Source organism: Bombus affinis, chromosome 13 (genome assembly GCF_024516045.1).
Source record: "Bombus affinis isolate iyBomAffi1 chromosome 13, iyBomAffi1.2, whole genome shotgun sequence".
Classification (NCBI taxonomy): Eukaryota; Metazoa; Arthropoda; class Insecta; order Hymenoptera; family Apidae; genus Bombus; species Bombus affinis.
Window position 1 is genome coordinate 9,673,911 of NC_066356.1, and position 24,974 is coordinate 9,698,884.

The 24,974-nt window shown below is 34.4% G+C and overlaps 1 protein-coding gene and 1 long non-coding RNA gene across 4 annotated transcripts; one reads left to right on the forward strand and one right to left on the reverse strand.

Annotated features, from left to right (window-relative positions):
- Positions 1-196: 196 nt before the first annotated feature.
- LOC126923767 (neuropeptide-like 1) lies at positions 197-23,519 on the reverse strand. Of its 3 annotated transcripts, none has more exons than XM_050737545.1 (5): positions 23,397-23,519; positions 6,697-7,160; positions 5,488-6,254; positions 4,754-4,910; positions 197-2,531 (listed from the first exon to the last, which is right to left on the reverse strand). In XM_050737545.1, the coding sequence occupies exons 1-5, from the start codon at positions 23,469-23,471 to the stop codon at positions 2,324-2,326; spliced, it is 1,671 nt and encodes a 556-aa protein (XP_050593502.1). In that variant the 5' UTR covers positions 23,472-23,519; the 3' UTR covers positions 197-2,323. The 3 variants fall into 3 exon arrangements, with proteins under 3 accessions (XP_050593502.1, XP_050593501.1, XP_050593503.1); XM_050737544.1 differs by having other exon boundaries at positions 4,754-4,916; XM_050737546.1 differs by lacking the exon at positions 4,754-4,910 and having other exon boundaries at positions 2,372-2,531.
- On the forward strand, positions 7,169-10,953 carry LOC126923768 (uncharacterized). Its single transcript, XR_007713310.1, has 5 exons — positions 7,169-9,416; positions 9,510-9,717; positions 9,946-10,069; positions 10,644-10,723; positions 10,845-10,953. It is a non-coding gene; the product is annotated as an uncharacterized LOC126923768 (long non-coding RNA).
- Positions 23,520-24,974: the final 1,455 nt, after the last annotated feature.

The following is a 24,974-nucleotide window of genomic DNA, read 5'->3' on the forward strand; positions in this document are numbered from 1 at the left end:
AGTACTACGAACATATCTTGAATACAGGGCGATTTAAAGGAAAGGAAAAGCTGTAAAATAGCATTCTCATAAATACGAAACATGATTCTGTTATAAATATACGAATCAACTTTACATTTAAAATAAAGAGAACACGATCTGCTATAATTAAAATAAATAAATAGGAAGGTACCGTGAAGAAAGGAAGAGATACCAATTGATGATACGACAAACAAGATCTTTATTTCATCGTTTATTATTATCGTTTTATTGTCATCTCGTTTACTCGTTATTGTCTAGACAAACACATTGATACATTCTGATAAAATCGAAGGCGATCGAACAACGATACACGCTATCCGCATTAGTGATAAATCGTTGATATCGATCGACTTGTAATTACCACAATTCTTCCAGAGACCGCGCTTTTATATTTAACATACACGTATTACACAATGATCTATCGATAAGTACAGAAACATGTATCATGAACAAAAAGAAAGCTGAATTTTGCGTTATTACTATCGAGCCTGCAAGCCCTCAGCGCTATAAGATTTACACTGACTACTGTTATACGTCGAAGATCGCGTCACGGCTTCCTGCATGTTTTCTTCTATTTGCGATCGTGAACCGTGGCTGTAGAAATATCGAATGAAAAATTCGAAAAGAATCTCCAACTTGCTCGGTGAACATCTCTCAATCGAACGATGAAATCCTTTCGGATACGGAAATGCCTCAGACCATCGAATAATTCTATCTGATTGTTCGTTTTACTTACTACCATACGAATACATCTGTATTTTCAAAGTAAATGCATTGAACGTAAACAATAAAAGCTAATGTTGTTGCTAAAACCGCTCGTTAAAAAAGAAAACAGTATGTGAAAAGTTTCAGATAGAATTGTGAGCAATTTAGTAAATAATTTGAAAGAAGTCCTAAATATTATTAATACATTTGCATTTAAGACATATTTTACGTTGCAAAACAGATGTATCTAACGATAAGTAAGGTAGCTTAGCGAATCAGATCAGACATTAGGATTATTATTCTTAATATAACGTTATTGTCGCTGGTTATCGTCTAATTACATTGATTTTGGAGAAAAATATTTCTGAGAAAGTTTCTTAACGTTAATAGAAGTCGCAGGAGACATTAAAAGGTACACGTGATATGTTTAATCTAACGTAAACAGCATGAGAAATTAGTACGAGAGTAGAGACTTGAGATTAGGTAAATATTATTCGAGCAATGTACAATTTTCTATATTTCTGCAAATGACAATTATTTGTGCTGCCGTACAATAAGGGGCCATTCGTTCTGTGTAAACATAATTCCTTTGTAGACTATAAAATACTAAACTAATAAAGCTACATGATCGAATGTGATATAAATTACCACAATAATTGGTGTTTGCTAATCTATTTGCAACGTTTCGTAAAGAATTGAACGTCGCTCTGAATTTTATCTCGTATTGACTGCTATTTTCCCTTAAACGTACGCTTAGAGTATTAAGTTAGTAAGCACTAAATTAAATACAGTATATAAAGTCGTTACATGTATATATATATCAAACAGTACGTGTCAGACTATACGTCGATAGGAAGCGTAAATAATTCACTTTATAAAATCTTCGGTTGCTAGTGAAAATTAACAATACTGTAATAGTTAGTCAATACTTCGAGCTAGTTAAACATTGATAACCGTTTGAAGCACGAAAAAGCTTTTAAATGTAGCATACCGTGATAATAAATACAGTACCAGTCATCCTTCGCATATAATAGTTGTGCAAGTTTCCGCAGATTTGAGCTTCCGTCGTTTAATCTCAACCGATATATTTGGATCGTAAGTAATTGTAACAGATTCCGCTAGATTCTTTAATTTTAGACTATCTTATATTTTACCTCTTACATGAAAAGTAACATGGAATAAAAATTAAACTCGAACATAAAAATTAAATAACTTAATGCAAATTCATTTACGATTCGATACCAGTTGAGAATTAAATCTACTTATTTCCCTGAATCTTTAGAAATGATCTTCATTCAGTAGTTCGTCAAAAACAAGCAATAACGCGCCCCATATAGTTTCACTTGCTAAACGCGATGATTCGAAAAGACATTTACCAGTGCCAGATAACTTGAAATTAAGAAAAAGATTACCAGCAAATAATCTCGTACCAATTACAGATAAATATCGAAACTTCTTCGAAAATAAATCTCGTTTCTCAAAGTATTTACGTATTTATAATCGTTATTCAATTCCAGAGATGTACGAGCAAAAGTATGAACAAAATGACTAATTCATCGATATTTATCCTGTGATATATAAATAAAAAAGAGACTGTTTATGACGATTTGGATCGCAACGAGTAAGGAAGTTTTTCATGGAAATAATTATCCGTAGTCGGTAAGATGAGAAACCTTTTGAAGCCGTGTCGACAATCCCCATGCAAGGCTTGAACGGAGTGTTTCCTTGATTTGAAGTTAGGTCTTAGCGACCTTGTCGACGAGTTGGCGGAGTAGTCGGACGGGGGCCCATCTGCGGAATTCTCCCTAAAATACATGAATCAAAATTCGTGTTAAATCGCGAAATTGTGTTTTCTCTAGTTACACTGCAAGTTACTAGTCTATATAGCACATATAGTCTACATAGAGTCATCGTTATTACGCTACACAGCGCTTAAACATTGATATCACTAAATACAGACTACGGTCACAAAAATGGTACAAGCGAGTAGGAGGTGATTCCTTGCGTAAAAATAAATCAAAAGTGGCAAATAAGTATTATCGAGAGATACTACTTATGCGATGTCTATCGCGTCTATTGTCTAAATGCTATAACAATAGTAATATGTACGCAACAAATTTTCAAGAAAGTTCATTTTACACTTTTGATTTAGTTTCGCATGAGGCATTACTTCCTGTCCAAACGTATCATTTTATCGACTGCGTCTCGTGTAACTGCCATATCTAAGGAAAAAACGAACACAATGGTAGGTCTTTGTTATGTTTGCATAACAGCTTGTGCCATCTATTAATTAGTCTCTGCATAAAAAATTCTACAGATATAAGCTTACAAAACACTCAAGTTGTTCGTTGATAGAAACGAAATTTCGATGAGCGAAGAAATTTGGCAGCAAAACACATATCTAATATTCAACACGTAACTACTTAACAGCAAAGACAGAGCAATGTTTTAGCGATAGAACTTCGAAATTTTAGTAAAATCTCAAATACGCATCCGTATGAAATAACCTTAACACACTCTTCGAAACAAAAAAATAAAAAAAAGAGAAACATAAATTTTCTATTCGTAATAAAACATTGTCTGCCTACAGAATAAAGAACAAAGAATAGGGTAATCTATTGTAGTACCTATACTCGTTTCTTCTTCGACCAAAAGGAACATCGACAAGATCAGAACGTTACTTACACTTTACGATTTTAGAAAACGAGAAAGCGCTAAAATAAATACACATTGTAAATCAAATATATTCTCGTCGAAGTCACGTAAAAAGGTATGTTCTGCTTTTATAATATCCATCCTTTCCATTTTCCTGTGAAATTAATGTATCGATTATAAATCACCAATTATAGGTTAATACGAATCGAAGTTAGAAACGCTCGTTCAGATAGATGACCCTGTATACTGTATAGATATAGCAACGATAATTTAACAAAGGGCAGCTCTAAAACTATGATCAAAGAACTACCTATTGACTATCGACTGTTCGCACTAGAGTAATAATGTTGTTATATCCCAGCCAATCTAAAACATCTACCACATCAGCGCTGTAAATTGGTCGTAGCATCGAGTACACAATTCCATAACATCGATAAGTGCACCACATCGAGACACCTACATTGCAGTTGCTACTTAACTACCGTGAACGGTCCACGTGGAAGTAGAAGAAGTAGAAGCGGAGGATGGTATATTGGCGAACGTTTGGCGTAATATGGTCATCGCGTTTTCTACGATCCGCAGAATCTCCCACTGCGAAATACTCGAATATTCCCGATGACTCGACGACTTGTTTCCCGACGATCGTTCTTTCGTTCCATTCTTTCTACACTTTTATTCGGCCGTAGACGTTCGCGACAGCATGACGAGGGGAGAATGGAGGACAGTACAAAGAGAAAGACGGAGAAAGACAACGACACAAAGAGACATAGGAGAGATATAGAGTAATTCAAAAAATACGATGGACCATCGGGAGAGACGAACCAGGTATTTCTCAAACTATCTGTTAAACTACCCATCAGCTCCGCTTTGTTGTATAATGGGACGCGTCTGCAGATTTTCATTCATCGTATCTCTACAAAACTTTGTCAAAGCTCAATATTTCGTTATCTGATAAAACTGAGAATTATGGAATTGGTACGAATCTATTATTAGAGGAGCTGCTTACACCGTGCTTGTAAAAGAATCTTTAACTACGTTTATTTGATTTGCGATGATGATTTCAGAGCCAACTTAGGAAATCGATTTGGTAAGATAATATAACTATCGTTAAACCAATCCATTTACGCTGTATTAGCGAGGGAGGAATCGGATCACAAGCTGAAATTTTGTACAGCTGCAAATTTTCTCCATCTACGTATAAATATATCGTGTAGTTACACGAAGATACATGAAGTTTAGAAAAAATTATTCGCTATACGGGGAAGTAAATCTTTTAAAATACGTAAGTTTGAGATGTTTCTTTAACAACGAGGTCCATCTCTTCCGGAATTGCCCTAGAACGACGGAGCAGGTGAGAACCTAATGGTCTGACCTGCCATTCGGATACCGAAGTGAGCGCGAAAATCGCGCGACCCTCAAAGATGGAAGCCAACCAAGACGTGCCAGGGCCCCGATGTGTCTTTTACTCGCTTGAAACGTTTCCGGGTAGCCGAACTGGTCTACCTCTGGCTGCATCTCCGGTGCAGAACCTGTTTCTGACATTCACAGATAGCGCTCGATTTACGCTCGATCTCTGACTTTCACGTTCAACTACGTGGTTGACATGTCCATTCCCGACGACATGAAATACACTCGCTCGAACGGGTCGAGGTCTACTTTTATCGGGCTCTGAGAGCACAAGGATGCTTACGAGGGACATAGCGTGTCGTATTGCTGTTATTCGGTTGAAAAGTTAATTAATCTAGTCTGTCGTAAGGATGGGATGGACTATTTAATGGAAAAAAGATAGAAAATTGCTATTTGGTGATTGGTGATTGCTATTTGGTGTTCGAGAAACTACTCTTAACACTTTGTTCAGCTATTTTTCGAAATTACCAGTTGACGCGAATCATTTTCTCTGTTTAAGGTAATTGTTAAATTACTTGACATATTAATACAGATAATCTACATTTTTCTTTCAAAGAAAAAGAAAATAATAAATTTCACTCGAAGAATCAACAATCTCATCTTTCCACAAAGAGTTTCCTGGACACTCGAATCGAATTACAATTTTCACTCCCTAAACTTCCAACTTATTCCACAAAGAAGCAAATACATTATACTCACCCATGAATCTCTTTTCTGCGTTCGGGTACTGTCCACTGAGCGCCTCCACCATCTCTTCGTAATCAAAACCGTTCGTATTTTGCATAACAGGTAGAGGATACTCGTCGGAGAAGCCAATCTGTCTCTTGGGTCGCCTAATGTTGGAATCGATTTTCGTCAAGGAATCGTTCAACTTTTCCTCCGCAGTCTCGTAATCGTTTCTCTGACTTTGTTCCAGGTTACTCAGCTCCTGAAGATCTAACAGGTCGTTTCTCGCATTCGTTTCGTCCACCATCGATCTACCATGGCGGGAAAGAGCTCTCAGGATCACGCTTCCGGGCAAGAAAATTCCTCTCTTCAATGAAACTGGCCAAGCGGAATTTTTCGCCAAAGAAGCGACGCTTCTCTGGTTTCTAGTGGGAAAATCGCCTGTTCTGGCCAAGGAACCGACGTATCTTTTCCCATAAGGGAGTCCGTAGTCTCTGGCTACGGATGCCACGTTCCTTTTCCCGTTTTGAGGTAGAGTGAACGTTCTCGCCAAGGAAGCGACGTTCCTTTTTCCATTGTAAGGCAAAGTAGATTCCCGATTGTTGCTCTTGCTCTGGTCGTAGTCACGAACCAGAGACGCGATATTACGTCTACCAGGTGGCAACGCGAAATCCCGAGCTAATGCACCGACATTTCGTTTTTCCATCTGGAAGTCTCGTGCGAAGGCTTGCAAATCTGAACGACCGCCAGAGAGGAGATAATCACGGGAGATTCCTGCGTCGTTTTGTCCTGGTTGCTCGCTGTTTGGGAAATGTTTAGTGAAGATTAACTCTGATTTTGTACATTGTGAAATTCCTGACTTTTGGTTCATTCGTTCATTATTTTTCGAATAACAAACGCTAAACAATTGATCAAAACTTCTAGGGGATTATTTATCCTTATTCTGATTTTCTAATTTCTGTTGTATTTTTCAAAGTACTTTCTCAACGATTAACTAGTTTTATTTTTTTTCAGATTCACAAGAATTACTATCAGCTCTAGGATTTAAACATTCTTGAAATGTAACAACACCAAGTTGTTGTAGTCTCTTCGTTTGCATATGCATTAAGAAATGGTCTGGCTGGAATAGCAGATATTAAGACAAAGGACAGAACAAAATTTACCACGAAGTTGAAAAGATGAAAAGATGTTGCATATGCACCAAACTAATGCTAAATACATACGTACTAAATACGATTGTACCTGGAAATTGCAGCCCTCTTTTCTTCGTCATCTTCATTTTCGGCAATACGATCCTGGATACTAATCGGTAGATCATCGTTTTTGGCCAACGTTGCGAGGCTTCTTTTCTGAGATTCAGGCAGGAACTCCCTCGCATCCATCTCGTCGCTATCGTCGAGCAAACGTCCTAGGAGATCCGGTAACTTCTGTGTTCTTCCATTGAGAATAATACTAAGATCGCCACGCATGACCGGATCCTTCAATAGTTGCAAATAAACGCGACCAGGTACGCAGATCTCCGTGTCGTCAGCCTCCTCGGTTAAAGCTCTCAGATGCGCCATGTCGTTACGACTTTTTGCATCCTGAGTTATTCTCGCTGCTCTAGAATAGGCGGCTAAATTCGAGCTGACTTCCGGATGACGCAACAGAGCCAGGAAGGCTGCTTTTGGCATGCATTGTGTGTTATCTTCATCCTGGCATGTCACCTGTAAATTTAAAACAGCGTTCGTTGAGCTCGATGGATTTGTTGGGAAGATAACTTTTAAAATACCTTTCCAATGGAAATTAAGTGGAAGCGAAAATTCAATGTCTTCTCGCGATAGAAATCAATTTTGATATAAATGTTAAAGTGTCGAAACGATAGTTTAATTAAACTATGCTTACCAAACAACACTAGAGCAATAATTTGTTCTATCTATTGTGTCTTGGTAAGAATATGTTCGTTGTTCTCCAACATTTTTATACTTGCACCCGTCTCGAACGAGGAAATAACTGTTTTAATTGGAAACTTAAAAAGCTATTTTATCTTTCAGCATTAAAGATTTATATCGTGCGCTTATGTATCGTCGATAATTCTTCAAAATCAATTTTCTCGATAAGGAACCTTATAACAGGCAAGATTGATACTACTACGTGAAGTATAATAAGAAAATCCCGTTCACGATTATTCCATTATTACCTGCCCTTCGTTTATATCGGTTATAAGTAGTTGTAGCTTCAATATCGACGCTAATATGTATCGATTTTACAGATATTGTAAATTGTTAGGAATATCGTATACCTTCTTAATCATCAAAAGAAAGTAAAAATTAAATTCTAAGATCATTATACAGGTGAAAATAATTCTTGATTTTATAGCGTATCGAATAATATTTCTGTATCTAAATTTTAAATAATGAATTGATTAGTTGCACAACTGTGACTAATCATCCTTGAATAAATCGTGTATTCAATTTATTTCCACCAAAGGCTGGTGTTTCAGATATTCCATAGACCGTGCTATCGTTTTTGGAATTTATCGATCGAATAGCTTTCATAAAGTCAAAGAATTAATCAGTCCATTCGATTCGAGAGTCAGTTTTGAACTCTGGCCAGTGGCTCGACTAGAAGCAGGCAACCATTTCGACAATTGCAACGAGGTACAGAATACGAAATAAACTTGCGCGTATCAGTCTCTAAGAAATAAAGCAATTGTCGTAAACAAGTTCTGATATATTACTCGGGAGGATTAGTTTAATCGCACATACAAAATTGGAAAAATCAGTCCAGTATAAAACCGCATAATAATATGCATAACGTGTTACTGAAAGCTTATTTTACGCTTGGTATCGCATGAACGATCTATCTTGGCAAACTAAATAATTTCTAACTGGATAACGGATATCCATAATATGCATAAAGATTGCCCGAGTAAACCTCGTATTTTATGCAGTGCAGCTAGAAAAGTTTGCGACCGTTTATTCGATGAGAGGAAAACTTGGATTTTTTAACGGAAAAAATATGAATAAGCGATGCTTCCAACAAGAGAAAGTTCAGTCCTTAGAAGAGAAAATGCTGCTTTTATATGTTCCTTTTTCAAGCGTGCAAAAGGAGATAAATATTGTTTGAGAAGAAAGCAGAATGTTTTACTCCAACAAAATAAAGATATCATAAATTATTATAACATCATAAAGAACATTTGCGTCGCTCCTCCTCCTACTCTGAAATTATTTCGTTTTTACCTTCCAATCGTCATAGCTTGAACGTGAATACAATTTCTATTCTACACTCATACGAACTACACCCACACAGACTAAATTTAATTATATAGTTCTAAGGACCACTATTCAAATACGCAAGCAAATTAATATGAGACGGAATATTGGAATAAGATGGAAACACGAAAACTTGAACTTGAATTTATTGCGATAAAATAACGTCGCACAAGCGAGACGAAAATTGTAGAAATTACATTTCGTTGGAATAGCATAAAACTTTCGAGATGAATATTCTCGATGTAATTAATTAACGAAGAAATAAATTAAACAGTTGACACACGTTCGTGAACTTGGCAAGTGTCATAGTCTGACATTTAATATTTGATGGGACGCTACAGAAGGAAAAAACCAAAGAATCAGCGAGAATTTTTCAATTCTAATTCATAGCCGAAACGAGGAAATTAATTAATCGGCGCGCGCGTGATGTGTGAAATAGTGGACAGATGCGTCGTAATTAAACAGGTTTGTCGTGTCATCAAAAATTAATTTGGTTTGTTACTAATTAAAGAACATATCATTTGAACGTAGATTTCATTATGCACGATGCTGTTCTGTTATTTACGAAAGATTGATCACATAAATGATATTTTGTGGAAAATTAAAAATGAATGATTAGCTAAAATTCCGAAAAGTTTTACATACCTATGTAATATGATAATATATATAATGTATATATATCATAATATGTATGTACAGTTTTTTATGGTAAGTTTTTAAATATTTTCGTGAGTCAGAATATATTCTCACGCATTGTATCTAAAGAATTTACTAATTTGTATGCTATATGATATGTTCTAGCATCTTCCAAGAATTCGTCGGTTCGAATACGTTCGACTTCCCGCGAAGCTAAACATCCCCACCCTAATACGAATGTTAGACGAAACCACAGTGCGGGCATTCGATTGTCGAAAATCGTGGCATCAAGATGTATCGATCGACACTTGAGATCATTAACTGTGTAATACATTTCCAATGCTATTCTTCTACGTTTATATGCTACTATTAGGTTTGTTTTATTAATACGCATTCATTCATTAATTTATTGAACATTATTGTAACAAAATTAAATATCCTTTCAAGTTATTTTTTGTTTTTTATTCTTCGATTGTACATTTGACTATCATAGTTATCGATAGCTCGTATTATTTACTTTTGAGACAGATTTTCTACTCGTATATTGTTTCGTTTTGATATAATTGGTTTTGGTATTGTACATTTGTTTCCTTTCGTACAGATTATTGGTTAATAGAGAGATCGACATGAAAAAAACAGGAAATCAAAATGTAGAGGCTGTGATAATTAACGTTTAATTTGGCGGAAGCAGTCTTCTCGTGTTCATATTGCTCTCCGAATTACTGGTAATATTTAGTTATTAATACAATTATTCATTCCATGATACATAACCTTATAACGTATAATTGATATGTCATAGCTGAATAATGGATAATCTATAGCTTATTAAGAATACTAAGATGAAATTATAAAAGATTATAGAAATTAATTTGTTATTTCGAGTATATTAAATTATTTGTCTATCCCAAATAAATTAAAGCAGTCATTTTGTTGTTTTAATTCATACTTTCACACGAAATTCTAAACAGTTCAACAAAGTAAATTTGCTTAACAAATGTCTGAACTTAAACCAGATACATTAGATTTCGTTATATCCACAAGAAATTGAAATAACTTACATTTTAAATTGAGCTCAGTTTACAGATTAGGAAAAAAGGACCATAAACTTCCAACTTATGTCTTGCTATGTACATTTCCCACACGAATTTTCTATAGTAGCGTCATCTCCTGACTTTTTTAAATATGTAACTTTTATTATTCTCATAAAGAGGTCGCCATTATACCGGGATCATTTTTAATATGCAACATAATCGATACTGTTTTTAAGAACAATTTGTAATATTTCACGTTTTCTCAAAGGTTTTTTACAACCCCCACCTTTTCCCGTTCTCTGGAGAGGTCTAATCTGTAATTAAATGAGTGTTTCAAAAGCCAAGAATGTAAGTAACTTGCATGTTGTACTTCGATTCTAAAAAGATCAACTTCTCTCATTATTTCGCATATTCCAAATAATTAACGCTGCCTTTAATAACAATTTATGATATTCGTGTTTTGTTAAAGATTTCTCACAATCTCTACTTTCACCATGGGACTCGACGGTTTTTACTTGATAACCGCTTTTCAGATGACTTCTCGCACATCGCACCATCGATAACAACGATCTTCGCGTCTAATCGTAAGTCGCATGCATTTTTGTTCCTCCTGTCAGTCAATCATGTCGTAGGATGAAAGATTCGATTCGACACGAGTGACTGGTAGTATTACATAGAAATTTAAGAAATTTTAGAATTTAAGATGAAACTGACGATTGATATTTTATATTAATTTGAGTATCTCGGATTGAAAATATATTTACCACAATAAACTTTTAAAATGGAAATTAATATTCTGTGCAAGGAACTTCGCGATAAACAAATTTCGGAATCAAAGAAACAAGATTCAAACATTGCTCTTGCTATTTTATTTGCATTAAGCTTTAGCTTTGAATAAAATATTTTATTATTGAATCTGATATTTGCATTGAGTCTTAAGCGGTTTTTTAGTAAATATATTTATCCTTTTTTCCAATTTATAATTTTTTCAACATTTCCATCTTTTTGACAGGAAGCTTCAATTAGATTTACAATTAGGTGAGATGCATTAGCAGATATCTTTCAGTAGAATTAAATCTACAATTAAATAGGGTATTTTTTAATGAAGTTAAATTTGTGGTTAGGCTATTTTTAAGTTAAATTATAAAGCATCGCTTCTTATCAGAATAATATTTAGATAAGGTAATGTAAAGTAGGATATAAATGAGTAGTTAGTAGATGAAATACAGTGGACTTCGCTATAACGCATTCCCCTATACTGAGGCCAATGTAGTTCTTAGAAGACATATTTCGCTTCTTCTTTGTTCTAAACTTTTTTTCTGTATTCTAGATTTTCATACGAATAAAAATGTCAAATATTAAAGGAAAACTTCAGACAAAGAGAAATATTATTTGATAATTCATTTGGATGTTCGTATTTCATCCGATCAGGATCCATTTAATTAATAGTAAGGTTTCCTCAGAACCTGCCAAGTCAACTACGATAAGCACGAGTATGTTCTCTATTGAGCAAACTAGTTTAACGAAGCTCAGTAACACTAATCCAACCTCATAATCGTGAACAATGTAAATACGTCTATTATTTAATGCATTTAAAGCTTAATACACGAAAAGAATGTGCAAAACATTAAGCTGGCATAATATATCTTCCTTGGATATTAAAATAAAATAAATTTCTGTCAGTTTAGTCGATATAATATCCTTGTTAAATTCGTTGTGATTTACTTCTGCAAACTTTCTGCCAACTTTCTGCAAATTTGTTGCATTTATTCTATTGCTGTCGTGGTAGTACTAATATTCATTTGTGGAGAAAGTACTTGAGAAATATAATAACGAAAGATGATATTTGCGTACTATATTTAATTATATTTAATTGTGAGGGAAATAGTGAAATAAACACACGTAACTTCATGCCTTCTGGCAGGTGCAGACATTTTATGAAGTTGGGACAAATGTCGAGGACGTTAACTGCGTATCGTGAAACTAAACAGCAATTTCGTGCAGCCGAGTTGCTCGATATTACACGAACTTCATTATACGCCAACCCACAATGAAGCAAAAGTATTTATCACACTAAAAGTATGAGAAATCGACGACAAGATGATAATTCATAGCAAAATCTATTTGAAATTAATTACATAACGTTCTTACTATATCTTTTTTAGTAATATTATATTCTCATATGTATGTATATTCTCATATCAATATTTAAAGTTAATAGTTTACATTCAGATTTATTCCAATTATTATTAAATAAAAATTGAAATGTTATTCGCGGATTAAACAAAAGGAAAGAACTATTCTATCTTCGTTTTATTTTAATTGCTCGTTTATTTGTTTATCAGAATAAAATTATCGCAAATACTTCTGTTCATTGATTTAGATATCATTTCAAAAACAAACATATTGCAATTAAAATACGCATTAGGAAAATAAAATAAAAAGTAAAAATGGAAAATTTCTACCGTGTAACTCAAATGGAATTCATCTGTCAATTTCCTTTATTTTTTAAGTAACGATCAATTCTTGGAAAGCTTAATTTTCTTTCAAGTATTATCTTGCTACTGTTTGCCGTGGATTATTTTCAATAGTCTTTCACGCAGCATTGTTCTTGATTGTATTTTCCGATCTCTCACTTGACTTACATTTCAATGAAAGACTATCAGTCTTAAATTGCTAACAAATCATTGTTGTTCCTTAAAATACTGAACGCATGCTTCTAGTAAAGCTTACGATTAATTTTCCAGATCTAAATTCACAAAATTACCTACTTGGATCTCTTCATGGCTCGTAACGTCGAATAACAAAGATGTGATCATTTTATTACAGTAAATGTATTTTAATAATTGAATACGGCTATTGTTTCTCTTCCCGTCATTTATAACAAATATATTTCACGTTATTAGCTTTGCATTTTTACACGACTAATATAAATAATTAAAAAGCTCGTCAATATTTTACGAAACTTAAACAAGTTATGCATAATGCATATCAGCGAATTCGCTGCATATCAAACGAATATTCTATGCATCTGATACACTATGCAATGCTATTGAAATGTTGATCTCCTCTCTATGCCACATTTTACGTACCTATCTGATTAGCTGAAACACAGTATCGAATTTGCCGTGTTTCAAAATCAATTCCCATCGGTAAACATGAATTTCAAACTTAAGAGTGAGGTAGCAGATTCACGTAAATCCTAGAGTGCCAGAGTAGAAACGTTTTAACTTGAGAAGCAAATTCTAAATTCTAATACATTCTCGTTTATTTAAGAATTATGTATCATGTCTATCATATGCACGTCGTTTTGACAATATTAAAGGGAAATCATTGTTGACGTTAGCTTGCAGTAGGTATTGTCGTCGATAATCAAGAGCGTGTCTCATTAAATCTACCCTCGTCTCACCCCTTTTCTTCGTACACGTTTAACAACGTTGCCCTTGGTCGCGTAGATTAAATTGCATTCCTAAAGCGACGCTCGACTGGCATTTAAAAGTTAAACGAATATTTCAACGAATTACCTAATTAAACCACCATACAATAACTTAAGCGCAACTGTGTACTTTGTAATTTTGCTTTAAGCCATTGTCTTTGCAATTTAGTCCAATTCCACGAAGCAGCTTCATTACTGTTCAACAGATTACGTCGCGTCGTGTTCATTATTCGACTCTTGTTGATGACAGACCACACAATTTTGAGTATTCGTTATAATATCCAGATATTTCTCCGCGAATATTTATACTTTTATATTTCTCTGATATATGAATTATTAAAGATTTTAAAAATAATATTTTAAAAATGGTATTAAAAATAAAATTCCATATCTTGGTCACGAAGGGTTGTCACGAGCCTCGTATTCATCTCCTCAAAGTCAACAAGCATCTATATAGCCCTAATATTTCGTGTATTTAGAAATGACAAGAATGTCAATTCGCCAAAGAGCGAAATTCCAAAGCGCGTTCTTTGAATGTCTAAACCCCAGAAACGATGACTCCTTACTTTTGAATCTCGTTACAACAGCATAAACTTTTAAAGTTTCTGTAATTTCGAGGCTTGCCCCTGAGTTATTTCAGTCACCGGGTTTCTCGTTCCATTACATAAATCAAGAACGATCTCAGAGAGAAAGCCCGACAAAATTAACCGAGCGAAAATCATCCCTGTCAAAGGAAACAGCCAATTCCATTGATCGAGATATATTTATTTTCCTTGGAAAAGAAGAATTAAACTGAATTTCTCTTATCTGTTTTATTTTTATATGTCGTAACAAAAATAAGTCCATCAAATTAATAATAATCAAAAATAAATAAATAATATATGGGTTCCTGTAGCTATTTTTACACGGTTTTGTTTAAATGACTTTTCATCGATCTTCTTCATACTACGAGAGACAAAAAGCTTATTATTGTTTATTATTTAGGTAATAGGCGGATTACAAATATAAGTAAGAATGCAGAGAGACGAAAAGTTACTTTTACCTTATTGCCTATCCCTTAAAATCTCAGAAATCGTAAAATACAAAAAGCACAGAAATAAAAGAAAAGGAAAAATTGAAAAAACAATAAAGCATTTTTAAATCTCCAAGGAAGTTGTATCGCAGGTCGATCCATTTGTAAAATTTTAAATTGGTTCTGGAGTCGGTATGGATTTCGCGATATGAAACTTGTCCGATTAGAATTTACCGACAGAGGAACAGGAAATCGTTTGGACAACTGAAGCGACAAGTGACAAAGCGTTTTCCAATTTACCGGAACGATTTTCGATAACAGCCACTCGAGAGACATAGTTCCTTCCTTGGTAGAAGAAACTGCGCAAACATTTCGCATTCTCCGCGCGCGTCTTCTCTTTTTTATGTGCAATTGCATATATTTTACGTGTGTAACTGTCTCTCTATTTTACCGACTTGCGAGCATTTCGTATCGCAACTTATCACGTGATCTCGCAAAAGAAATCGTTCGAAGAATACGCCTGTAGCAAATCGATTTAATACTCCTGTAAACCTGCAACCCGTCTATCGACGCTGTAATATTGCGAATGAGATTATGCTCGACGTGGGTAAAATAAGATCGTGTCAATGATACGTAAAGAAGGAGGATTTCTTTCATGTTATTCCTTATTTCTTTCATGTTATTCTTTATTAAATTACGCGAGAATTTTCCGTGACATTAGAAGATTTATTTATAAAAATGAATATATAAAATGCGTAGAAGTGTAAGAAAAAGATCCTTACAGATTTTTAGTTCTATCCTATGTAACTTGATTTTATTTGTTTTCAAATTAAAATATAATTTCTAAATTGTGGATGTTTCTTTTTGGAAAAATCAGAATTGTAAAAATGCACGGATTGATGTAGAAAAATATAGAAAATATCCAAAGTATGTAACATTTAATAATCGAGAGGAATTTTTACTTAAATTTTAGATAATAATAGCAGCAGCAGAGTTTATTTCCAGCCTAGCGGAATAAAAAGAACTCGATTCATAATTATCTTTTGCATCGCCTTGCATTCTTACTTATTCATCTATACGCACATCCATTCGTTCACGGACACAATCTTATTTTATCCTTATTTTATCCTATTGCATATTATCTATTGTCTATCATCTGTCTACCTATTAACCATATTATATATTATACAATATTTTCCAAAATATAAGTTCTGTATAACTTGCCTTCTTTTCATTTAGATTATAATAAATGATAGGAACGGAATGTTGTAAATAAAATATATTAATCATGACTATAGGGACGCCGCGTGTTGTCACCTGATGTGAATCGTATTGCTCTGTATCGTGATTTATTCTTGTCACTTGCACCAACCTCACAAACTAACCGAGAAAATATCGACAAAATCGTTTGAATAACGTTCCTCACAGTAACATATGTGCACGTATAATTAAAGATCTATCAGCCAAATTTCTATGCTTCGACAAATATTTTAAACTATAGTCTGATAATAGCGATAGTCCCATGCAAATATTACAGAAGACTGGCATTCGTATTTCTTACCTCACAGAAATTAATCTTTGTTCTCTAGTTAATTAATAGCTTGCGTGTATTTAATTAAAATCGAATTTCACACAGTTACGGTAGCATTTTTCATCGTTTTTACGATTACAGGTATTGAATTTTAAGATTCTGTGCGGGAGTCATTTTTTAAAAATAATTTCATAACTTTTCCTGGTTGACAATTACCGGAAGAAAAGTTAATTGTCCCGCTGACATAAATTTTCTGAGACTAGACTCATACTTTAATTTCATAAGAGGTAACTCGAAAGATTTCGATCGGACACTACAGTTGCTGAAATTAAAACGTACCAATCTCTTCCATTAAAGCTCAATTTATAATTCTACCTGATAGTAATAGCGATTATTGATAATCTATAACCTATTATAGCGATCGATGCATCTGTAAACGACAAATTAGAAAGATACATAAAAGTGAATTGTCTAAAAGCAATTTTCCAAATCATCCCCATCGACAAATTGCAAACGAGACAACGAATAAAGAACGCTCGATGCAAAAGATCTATTTCCGCAAGGCAATTTGCCAATTCCCCCGCTAACGAGCTCCGATCCTAGTCCATCTTCGTTCCCAAATATGTTCCAAATCGCAGTGGTTACAGATGGAAATATCGTTCGTTATGTTTCACTCAACAGGGTTTCATCGAGGTTTCCACGCGAATCACATTTCTCCGCTTATCGCATGTAAACCGACAGTGACGTTTGCAAAGGGGGAAAAAAAGGCTCAGCTGAAAGGAAGGGATGGATCATGGATGACGATGTAGCAAGGACAGGTCCGCACCTTCAATGGTTGCTCGTTCGTGCGAAAACTCGACGGACGAAAAGCACGACGAGCCAGTTTCGCACATAATCCGGCGAAAGAGATGTGACCTTTTCGTTATCGTTTGATTCCCGGAACACGACAGTCGAGGTCAACGAGAATCTGCTCAGTCGAACCATTTTCGGCACTCCGGTACATCGCGAGGGTTGCTTCGTGGAAAATATCTCCGTTCACCGGAAATCGTAAATCGTCCAATACGTGGAATACCGACTCCAATATGCGCAAAGCTCGGCGAAATCACTGTGACATGGAATTTCGAAGAAATTGTTCTACACGATTTTGAGCGGGCTAAAAGTGATGTAGATTAATGGCAGCAGCCCTCGGGTGGGTGGAAGCAAATATTCGAATGAAAAGGTCATTTGAAATCGTTTTTATTCTTCTTGTAGCGCGCTTGCCATTATTTATGACTTAGTTATTTCAATTAAAGATCCGGGAAAAAGGAATTGCGATTATTTGGTGGGAAACTTCTAACCGTTTGGAAGTAAGATTGATCGTTTTGGGATACGAAAATAATTTTAGATGCGAGCGTAGACGCGAACAATTATTAGTCGATGACTCGATACTATGATTAATTAACCGATAAAATCGCAATTCGTTTGCGAAATTTTTATACCGAAGAAATATTACAATAATTGTCTACGAACTAGTTTTGATCGAATTGTTTGGCTCTTAAACGATGTTAGAAAAGACAATTATTATCCGACACATCTGATGACAGTTGCGCGCATAAAAATTCATCCAGATCGCCAACTTTAATTAACTTGTCCACTATTGACTTCCAATCGATATTCGTATGATATTCCTCGTTTAGAAAATACATTCCGAATCTATCGGTATACTTCTGCTTTTTTCCACAATATTGGATTTCATTCTTATTCGTTTCTATTCATTCTTAATGACAAAAGCTGCTAATGGAATTTATAGAAAATATTCTTACGCGCATGCATTACCGACCGTGAAATATGCGTTTAAGTTAAACGATTAAACTGTTATTCAAATACTCGAGTGGATGTTATGCTAGTTGCCACCGGCAGCATTATCTTTGATCAACTATGTTTTCAAACGTGTATTCCACTCTCTTGTAGACTCTCATCGCGCTTTCACGAGACGGAAATTACTGATCGTCGATAAAAGCCAGCGCGATGTCTTGAAGAAGGTCCTCATCGCGGATCACACTTGAATTTGCACTTTGATAAACTTCGTATGCTTTACCATTTCCCGTGCGAATGCGAAATGTTCTGGATTGTGTGTCGTGAAATGTCGGTCGGTAGTGACTACGTATTTAAACCACCTGAACATCTACTGGTAGATACCACGAAAAGTTTGCAGGAGGAGGTTTGAGAATTTTGAGAAATTTGAAGAAAAGAATATCCTCTTTCGCTTAATCTTTCGCACTGCGAACATCTTTATGAGAAAACTAATTGATCTCTATGAGAAAAGTAAACAAGCATTTAGTACTTTCTATTAAAAAATTTAAGAAATTGGACGAAATATATAATTATATAATTATTATATAAATATACGATTCTAATTGTCGATTATAGACTTTGAAAAAGATACATCTTTATCGCGTTCAGTTTTCTCGGAAGCAGAACTTTGTTGCACTAACTTTTTGTCCATAATGTCGAACAGATCTATTGTTTCGTTATACAGTAATTTTTTCATTGAATTATAATATCGTTCGTGTCTCGAAGCCAATAAGATTACTCGTTAAAATCAATCCACGACATACGATTCAACAGAACGTTGTTAAATATGAGATCGCAACCATGAAATAGTAGAAAATATAATGAAAACCATATTCGGCTAATGATCGAATGACTAGTAAACGCGTTGTCCCGGTTTATTTCCAAAGGATATTCGGAATGTAAATGAAGTTGGGCGCGTGTCATCCACAGGTCGCAGTGAATAAAAGAGACAATGAATAACCACTCTCGAAAACTAATTAAATTTCCTGCAAGGATAACGCGTTTCCTTGCTGGCAATTGCCCCTGCTCGACGCGTAAAACGAGCAAGAACGATAGTAAAACTACCTCGAACGATACCTATTTACGCTATTTTTCCTATTAATTGCCCAATGAATATAGTACATTACCACAGAAGCACATTTTTAAGAAATTAATTATTTGGCGTACAGTAAGAAAATAATAAGAAGAAGGTAAATAATTTTGAAGTAACAACGAGATTCTGTTACAAAGGTTAAAAATAATGTTCTCTGGAGGATGATCTTCTCTTTGATACTATTGATGTCAATTAATATGAAAGAATCGATGGAAGAAACTAAACAACTCTGAGAGAAAAGGTACAGGTAAAGGATAAATTGGACAAGAAAAACAAGATGATGCAGAAATAAAGATGCTTGCCGATGGCCTTAGAGAACTTTAAGACGAATCAGCGACAGTATCGACGTTCTATACAAATTTGCACGGTGAAATTAAAAAACTTGCTGCATCGAGAAAGTTGTCGCGATCTTGGGAAAATTTCGCTACTTTGTGACAAATAAAACTTGACGACGAATGGAGTTGGGAATTGCCTATAGTAAAGAACAATGGCGCTCTCGAATGGACCATTGTGTAAGAAATCGATAGCTTTTTGCTATTTCTTTTTATCTCGTAATCACGGTGAAATTATACGCCTGTTACATCACGCCTTTAGAAAAGTCTTCTTTTCTTATCTCCGTGAATAAAAATAGGTACTTTAGACACAGGGTATATTAGAAATCATTTCTATGCGAAAATGAATAAAATTGTTCGTGGGAAAGTAAATTGGAAATGGCAATTTTTAACTACGAGACTTTGTTGTCTCGTCTTAAGTGATTTGTTCAAATTTATGAAACTTTTTACTTAACACGATGTTAAAGTTTTAGATACGTGTTTGAGAACCTGTACTTCTTACGCAAAGAGGAGAAAAAGTCCAAGTATAGTATCTTAATTAATTTTATGTAAAATTGTAAGTTTCATTCGAATTCTAACTACACGAACTTATACATTATCTCAAATTAACAAAGTATCGATGTAGCGTCGTAGAAAGATTGATAGGAAGAACGTACAGTTTAAAAATACTTCATATAATTTCCTTTCTATCGTAAATAATTATTTCATTGGAAACACGTACATTCTTCAACAAGTATACTGCTCGATAGTTGGTAAAGGATGACATAAAAATACCGCGCAATCGCTATAATTCATATTCCTTATGATTGATCGGTTCAGTTACGTGATCTTTATTGTATACCATTCAAACATCGATGGTCATGATTTACGCCCCGGGGCATCGAACAATGATCCTGACGATGATTAAAAACTGTCGATTTTTCGGACGATAGGTACCACGCTTCTATCTGTTTTCTTTCACACATGCAGCTGATATTTGTCCCTTCTTTTTGATGACATAGATTTTAATTAAAAACATATTGCACGATCTGTTATAATTTAATCTCGAAGAAAGTAGTAAATTTTTAAAGCCGATTTTTACTTCCATATCTGCCGACCGATTGTATTTTATCGATACAACGAACTACTGATTTCATATTTACGGATTATTGATTTCTTCTTTCATGTTAAATTAACGCAATGGCAAAAGAAGATAATATAATTGAGAATAGATAGTATTTAATTTACGCATTTTTCATTTGAAATAAAATTTCCGTATATTGAAGAATGAGACTGTTGGTATCGTTCAAGAATAAGATGTTCGTATCGTTCATGAATAAGATAAAGATATGTACGTACCATTATTAGTTTCTCCCATTTATCACAACACGTCAAATTGACACAAGGAAACGAGGGTTAGATTCATACATAAGAAGAAGGTAGGCAATGTAAATATTTGCGGAAAAAATTGCACATTTATATGATACATGTCTATGATATATGATACTTAACGTTTTATATCGAATCAGTTATAAGAAAAATTGCAACAAATGTTTATGCAATTGAATCATTCGATGTTTTCATCTATATGTTTCTATATTTCTAAAATGAATTAATTTTTTAATTGGAATAATTAAAGAAATTTCTAGGACTCATCTTTTTTCGAACATCAAAGATTACTTGTAATTTCTCGAGTAAAATGAATCTCTATACTTTATCCATGTTATCCATCGTTTTACCTCCCTTGAAACGTGCCTTTTATTACTCAGATCGGATCACAGAAAAACTTGCGAATTAAACCCTTGGGCAAAGAAACGCACTAATTAATGAAGCTTTTTAAGGAAATGATATTCTGAATATTCAATGAATCTTATATGCCAATTATGACGTACGGTTATCAAGTATTCTATCGCCAAAAGAATCGATCGATTTATTAAAAGATTTCCATACTCACTTACTGTAGCCAATCCAATATAATATTTTTGCCATAACGTTTGGACAATTTGCGTAGAAAAATATGTTGCATGATTTTAATTACGTAGGTGTTAAATTAATATTATAAGAATGTACTAGAATTATTTAGGAATCGTGTAGATTTTGAAAGTGCAATTATTGCTAGATTTATATGCTGCAATTAGAACAGTCGTGAATCAGTGAACTATATCGCGATTCAAAATCTATCGACGTAATAATAATCTATTATAGTCGATATCAATCATCTTAACGCCTGTATCAATGTTATAGTATATCAATTGACACGTTAACTATGTATATGCTTGCCATCATAATCATGAGGAATCTGTTATCAAGTTTCTGCGATTTCTTCCCAAATGGCGAACTATCTAATCAACTAGATATATAATATAATTTCAATTAAAGACGAAAAATTCTTCAATCGATCGCTGTGACAAGAGGGAAATCGTTCACGCGGACAAGTCGGAATAAGATTACCAATTTTCAACTACGGAATTTAATTATTACTAGAACATGCGATTCGATCTCCATAGTTCCGTATTTCGAGCGCTAATCCATTTGATCAAGATATTCCCTTTGTTCCGAAATTGGGATCGCATTTTGAGAGCGTTAATTACCCAACCATCAAATTTCAAGCGATCTAAAATTTTTAATAAGCACTGGTACTCTATCAAGAAGTTCTCGTGTTCCATAGGCTCGTTAATTTCAACGTTTCTGAATCATTTGAATAATCGTTTCTTTCTCTTTGTTATTAATCTCTATAAAACATATATTTGTATAAAAGATGTAACTCAAAAACATTAGACAAATTTTGTTGCATAAAAATAACAAATTTCTTGAAAGTATGTGCACTTCTGAATTAATTTAATACAAAATTGAATAAATGTATATTACCGTACATATTGATAATTTATTTTACAACTAAAAATTGTTATTTTAGCGAATCTTTTCTGCTAATGTTCGATATTTGAAAAATTATTAAATTCTATTGAATATTTTGAAATATAGTTTGCGATTTTTTAAATTTTCGTTTAACGTTGTGGTTCGATAAATATTATTCGCTCTCAACGATTATGTTACTTTTACAAAATTCTTCTCGCAGCATATTTCTACATAATTTGATTTTTCCTAAATCGTAATAATTCTACAAATTTTTAAATTCCCGTAATATTACTAGTACATTAATAAAGTAACAAAATGCACCAAGAATGTTCAAACTATGTCATTGTATCCTATAGAAGAAAAAAGATATACTTGTGAAGATATGTTTTATTAAATTTTACAAGAGAAATATGAAAGCTCTTTAATGAAATTTTTTACTCAACAAATAAAAATCGCAGCATGGAATCGGATTAAGGTGTTCCTTTCTTAGTCTGAAAGGATACGTTACCTTAAGAAATTGAAAAATTAGAAAATTTCTACCCATAAAAATATCGCCATATAAATAACCATAAAAGATCCACTTTGAAATCCAACAAACCCATGGTTACGTTTATTGCCATTTTTTAACTGAACACATTTGCATTTGCTTACTTTACGTTCTTCGTTCGATTAAACCACGCTCGAACGATTACAAGCCCCATCGTGGACGAACTAACGAACAAGAATACCAAAGAAGCTACCAACGACTCTACATGTTCTGTTCATAACGAAATCCCAGTAACTTTACAGCAACTTGGTCTTTCTCTCAATTTCTCGCAACTTTCCTCGCTACCACCTGACGCTAAACGCGTACAAAAAGAAAAGTTGCCCGCTAAGTACCTTAAGTAAGTACTTTGCGACGAAACGACCGAATGGCACGGAGTGAAAGGAAGAAAAATCATAAACTCACCAAAGGAAGACGGATCTCGTTGACGACCAAGATGTAGAGCAAGAGGCTGACAAAGTGGTTTCCGGTCAGACCCATTTCGTAAACTTTGTCACAGTGTCCTTGCAACGCGGTTCGCCAAATCTGAATACCGGCTATGTACGCGGCCGCTTCCTTATATAGGGTACATTTCACCCCGCGCAGGCGTTCCATCCCCATAGAGCACACCTACACCGGATGGTACACGCTGTACACACACCATCGCTGAGAATTTCTGTTGGTGGATCACGCAATATGCGTAGATCCTGTACCGTGTACACCTCGTCCTCCTCCGATGGACCACTTTGAAAAGGAAGAACGAATAAAAAAAGAGAGTGAGAGAGAGAGAGAGAGGGAGAAGAGACTAGAAAGAGGGGGAGCTAAATCGAGATGAAGAAAAAAGAAAGAGACACGACGTGATTTTTTAACTACGACTCGGTTAATATGCCCGTGGATTATTGCGTGTCGACGGGAAAACGCGATGACTCGGTTGCTCAAACGAGGAAAAACTTCCTGCGGAAACTTTATTGGCACTTTTGACTTCTCTTTCGCCTTTCTTTTTATTTTTAGTCCTGTTTATTTTTATTTCGCGTGTTTTTTTTTATCCGCCGATGAATAGCTCATTGATTCCCTCGTCGAAGAAGCGGACACATTGTAGCGAGTCGCATTGTCAGCGACACTTGATAATTGAATCGAGGACAAAGACCTTCTGTGACTTTATTTGAGGAACTGTGCAGGATAGGTATACCGAGGTTGTTCCGAGGGGAAATGCGAAAGCTGTCGGTAACTTTTCGCGGTTTTATTTTCTAGTTTGCTTGGGGTTTGAAACTGTCTGAAATTAGCTCCTGATGCTCCTTTAAGGGAAAAGGGGGATAGATGGTAAAGGGAAGGGAATCGCGGTGAAATGGTTGTATAATTAACAGGCATGAAAACGTAATCTTTAATGGAAATTTTTTGGTCCGCTTTTATCTTCGTGTTCCGGAATTTCGATGTATGCAACGCAGCTATCTGTGCGGAAACGTGTAAAGGACGTGAAAATGCAGATGATAATTTTCATTTTAAAAATACTGTTTTAATGTATCTCTATTTTTGCTTTTTATTACAAAGTTCATGTCCAATTTTTGAAACATTGAAAAAGTCAAACTACGATGGAATAAAGTGTTTGATAAAATACATCCAAAGAATTCTACACAAAGCGCATAATCAACCATTAATTACAATACACCGTTTGAGTCAGCTATTAAACACCGTGTCAAATTTAAATCCTATTGCAATATAACATACATGAAATTTAGTTTAATATCATATAACGATACTCAGTCGCATTTATCAAACATGTACTAGATCTGACGTAACGGAATAATTGTAATAATGTAAAATTTGCAGTAATTATCGGAGATTACTATTTTATTTAATTATGTTTCATATCCGAATAAATACAGAATTCGCCAAAATTAATATCGAATAAACAAATGGCCATCAAGTTGTTTAATGACTATTAATGGGAAAGAGCACGAACTGAGCATTCTCTTGGTAAAATAATAAACAAAGAAGTAACTTGAC

Coding starts and splice junctions, on each gene's coding strand:
- LOC126923767 (XM_050737544.1), bottom strand. CDS start 23,471: ATGGGTCTGACCGGAAACCACTTTGTCAGCCTCTTGCTCTACATCTTG. Junction 4,917..5,487: donor CGCAGAAAAGAGATTCATGG/GTGAGTATAATG, acceptor TGTGAATGTCAG/AAACAGGTTCTGCACCGGAG. Junction 2,532..4,753: donor CTTCGGTATCCGAATGGCAG/GTCAGACCATTA, acceptor CATGTATTTTAG/GGAGAATTCCGCAGATGGGC.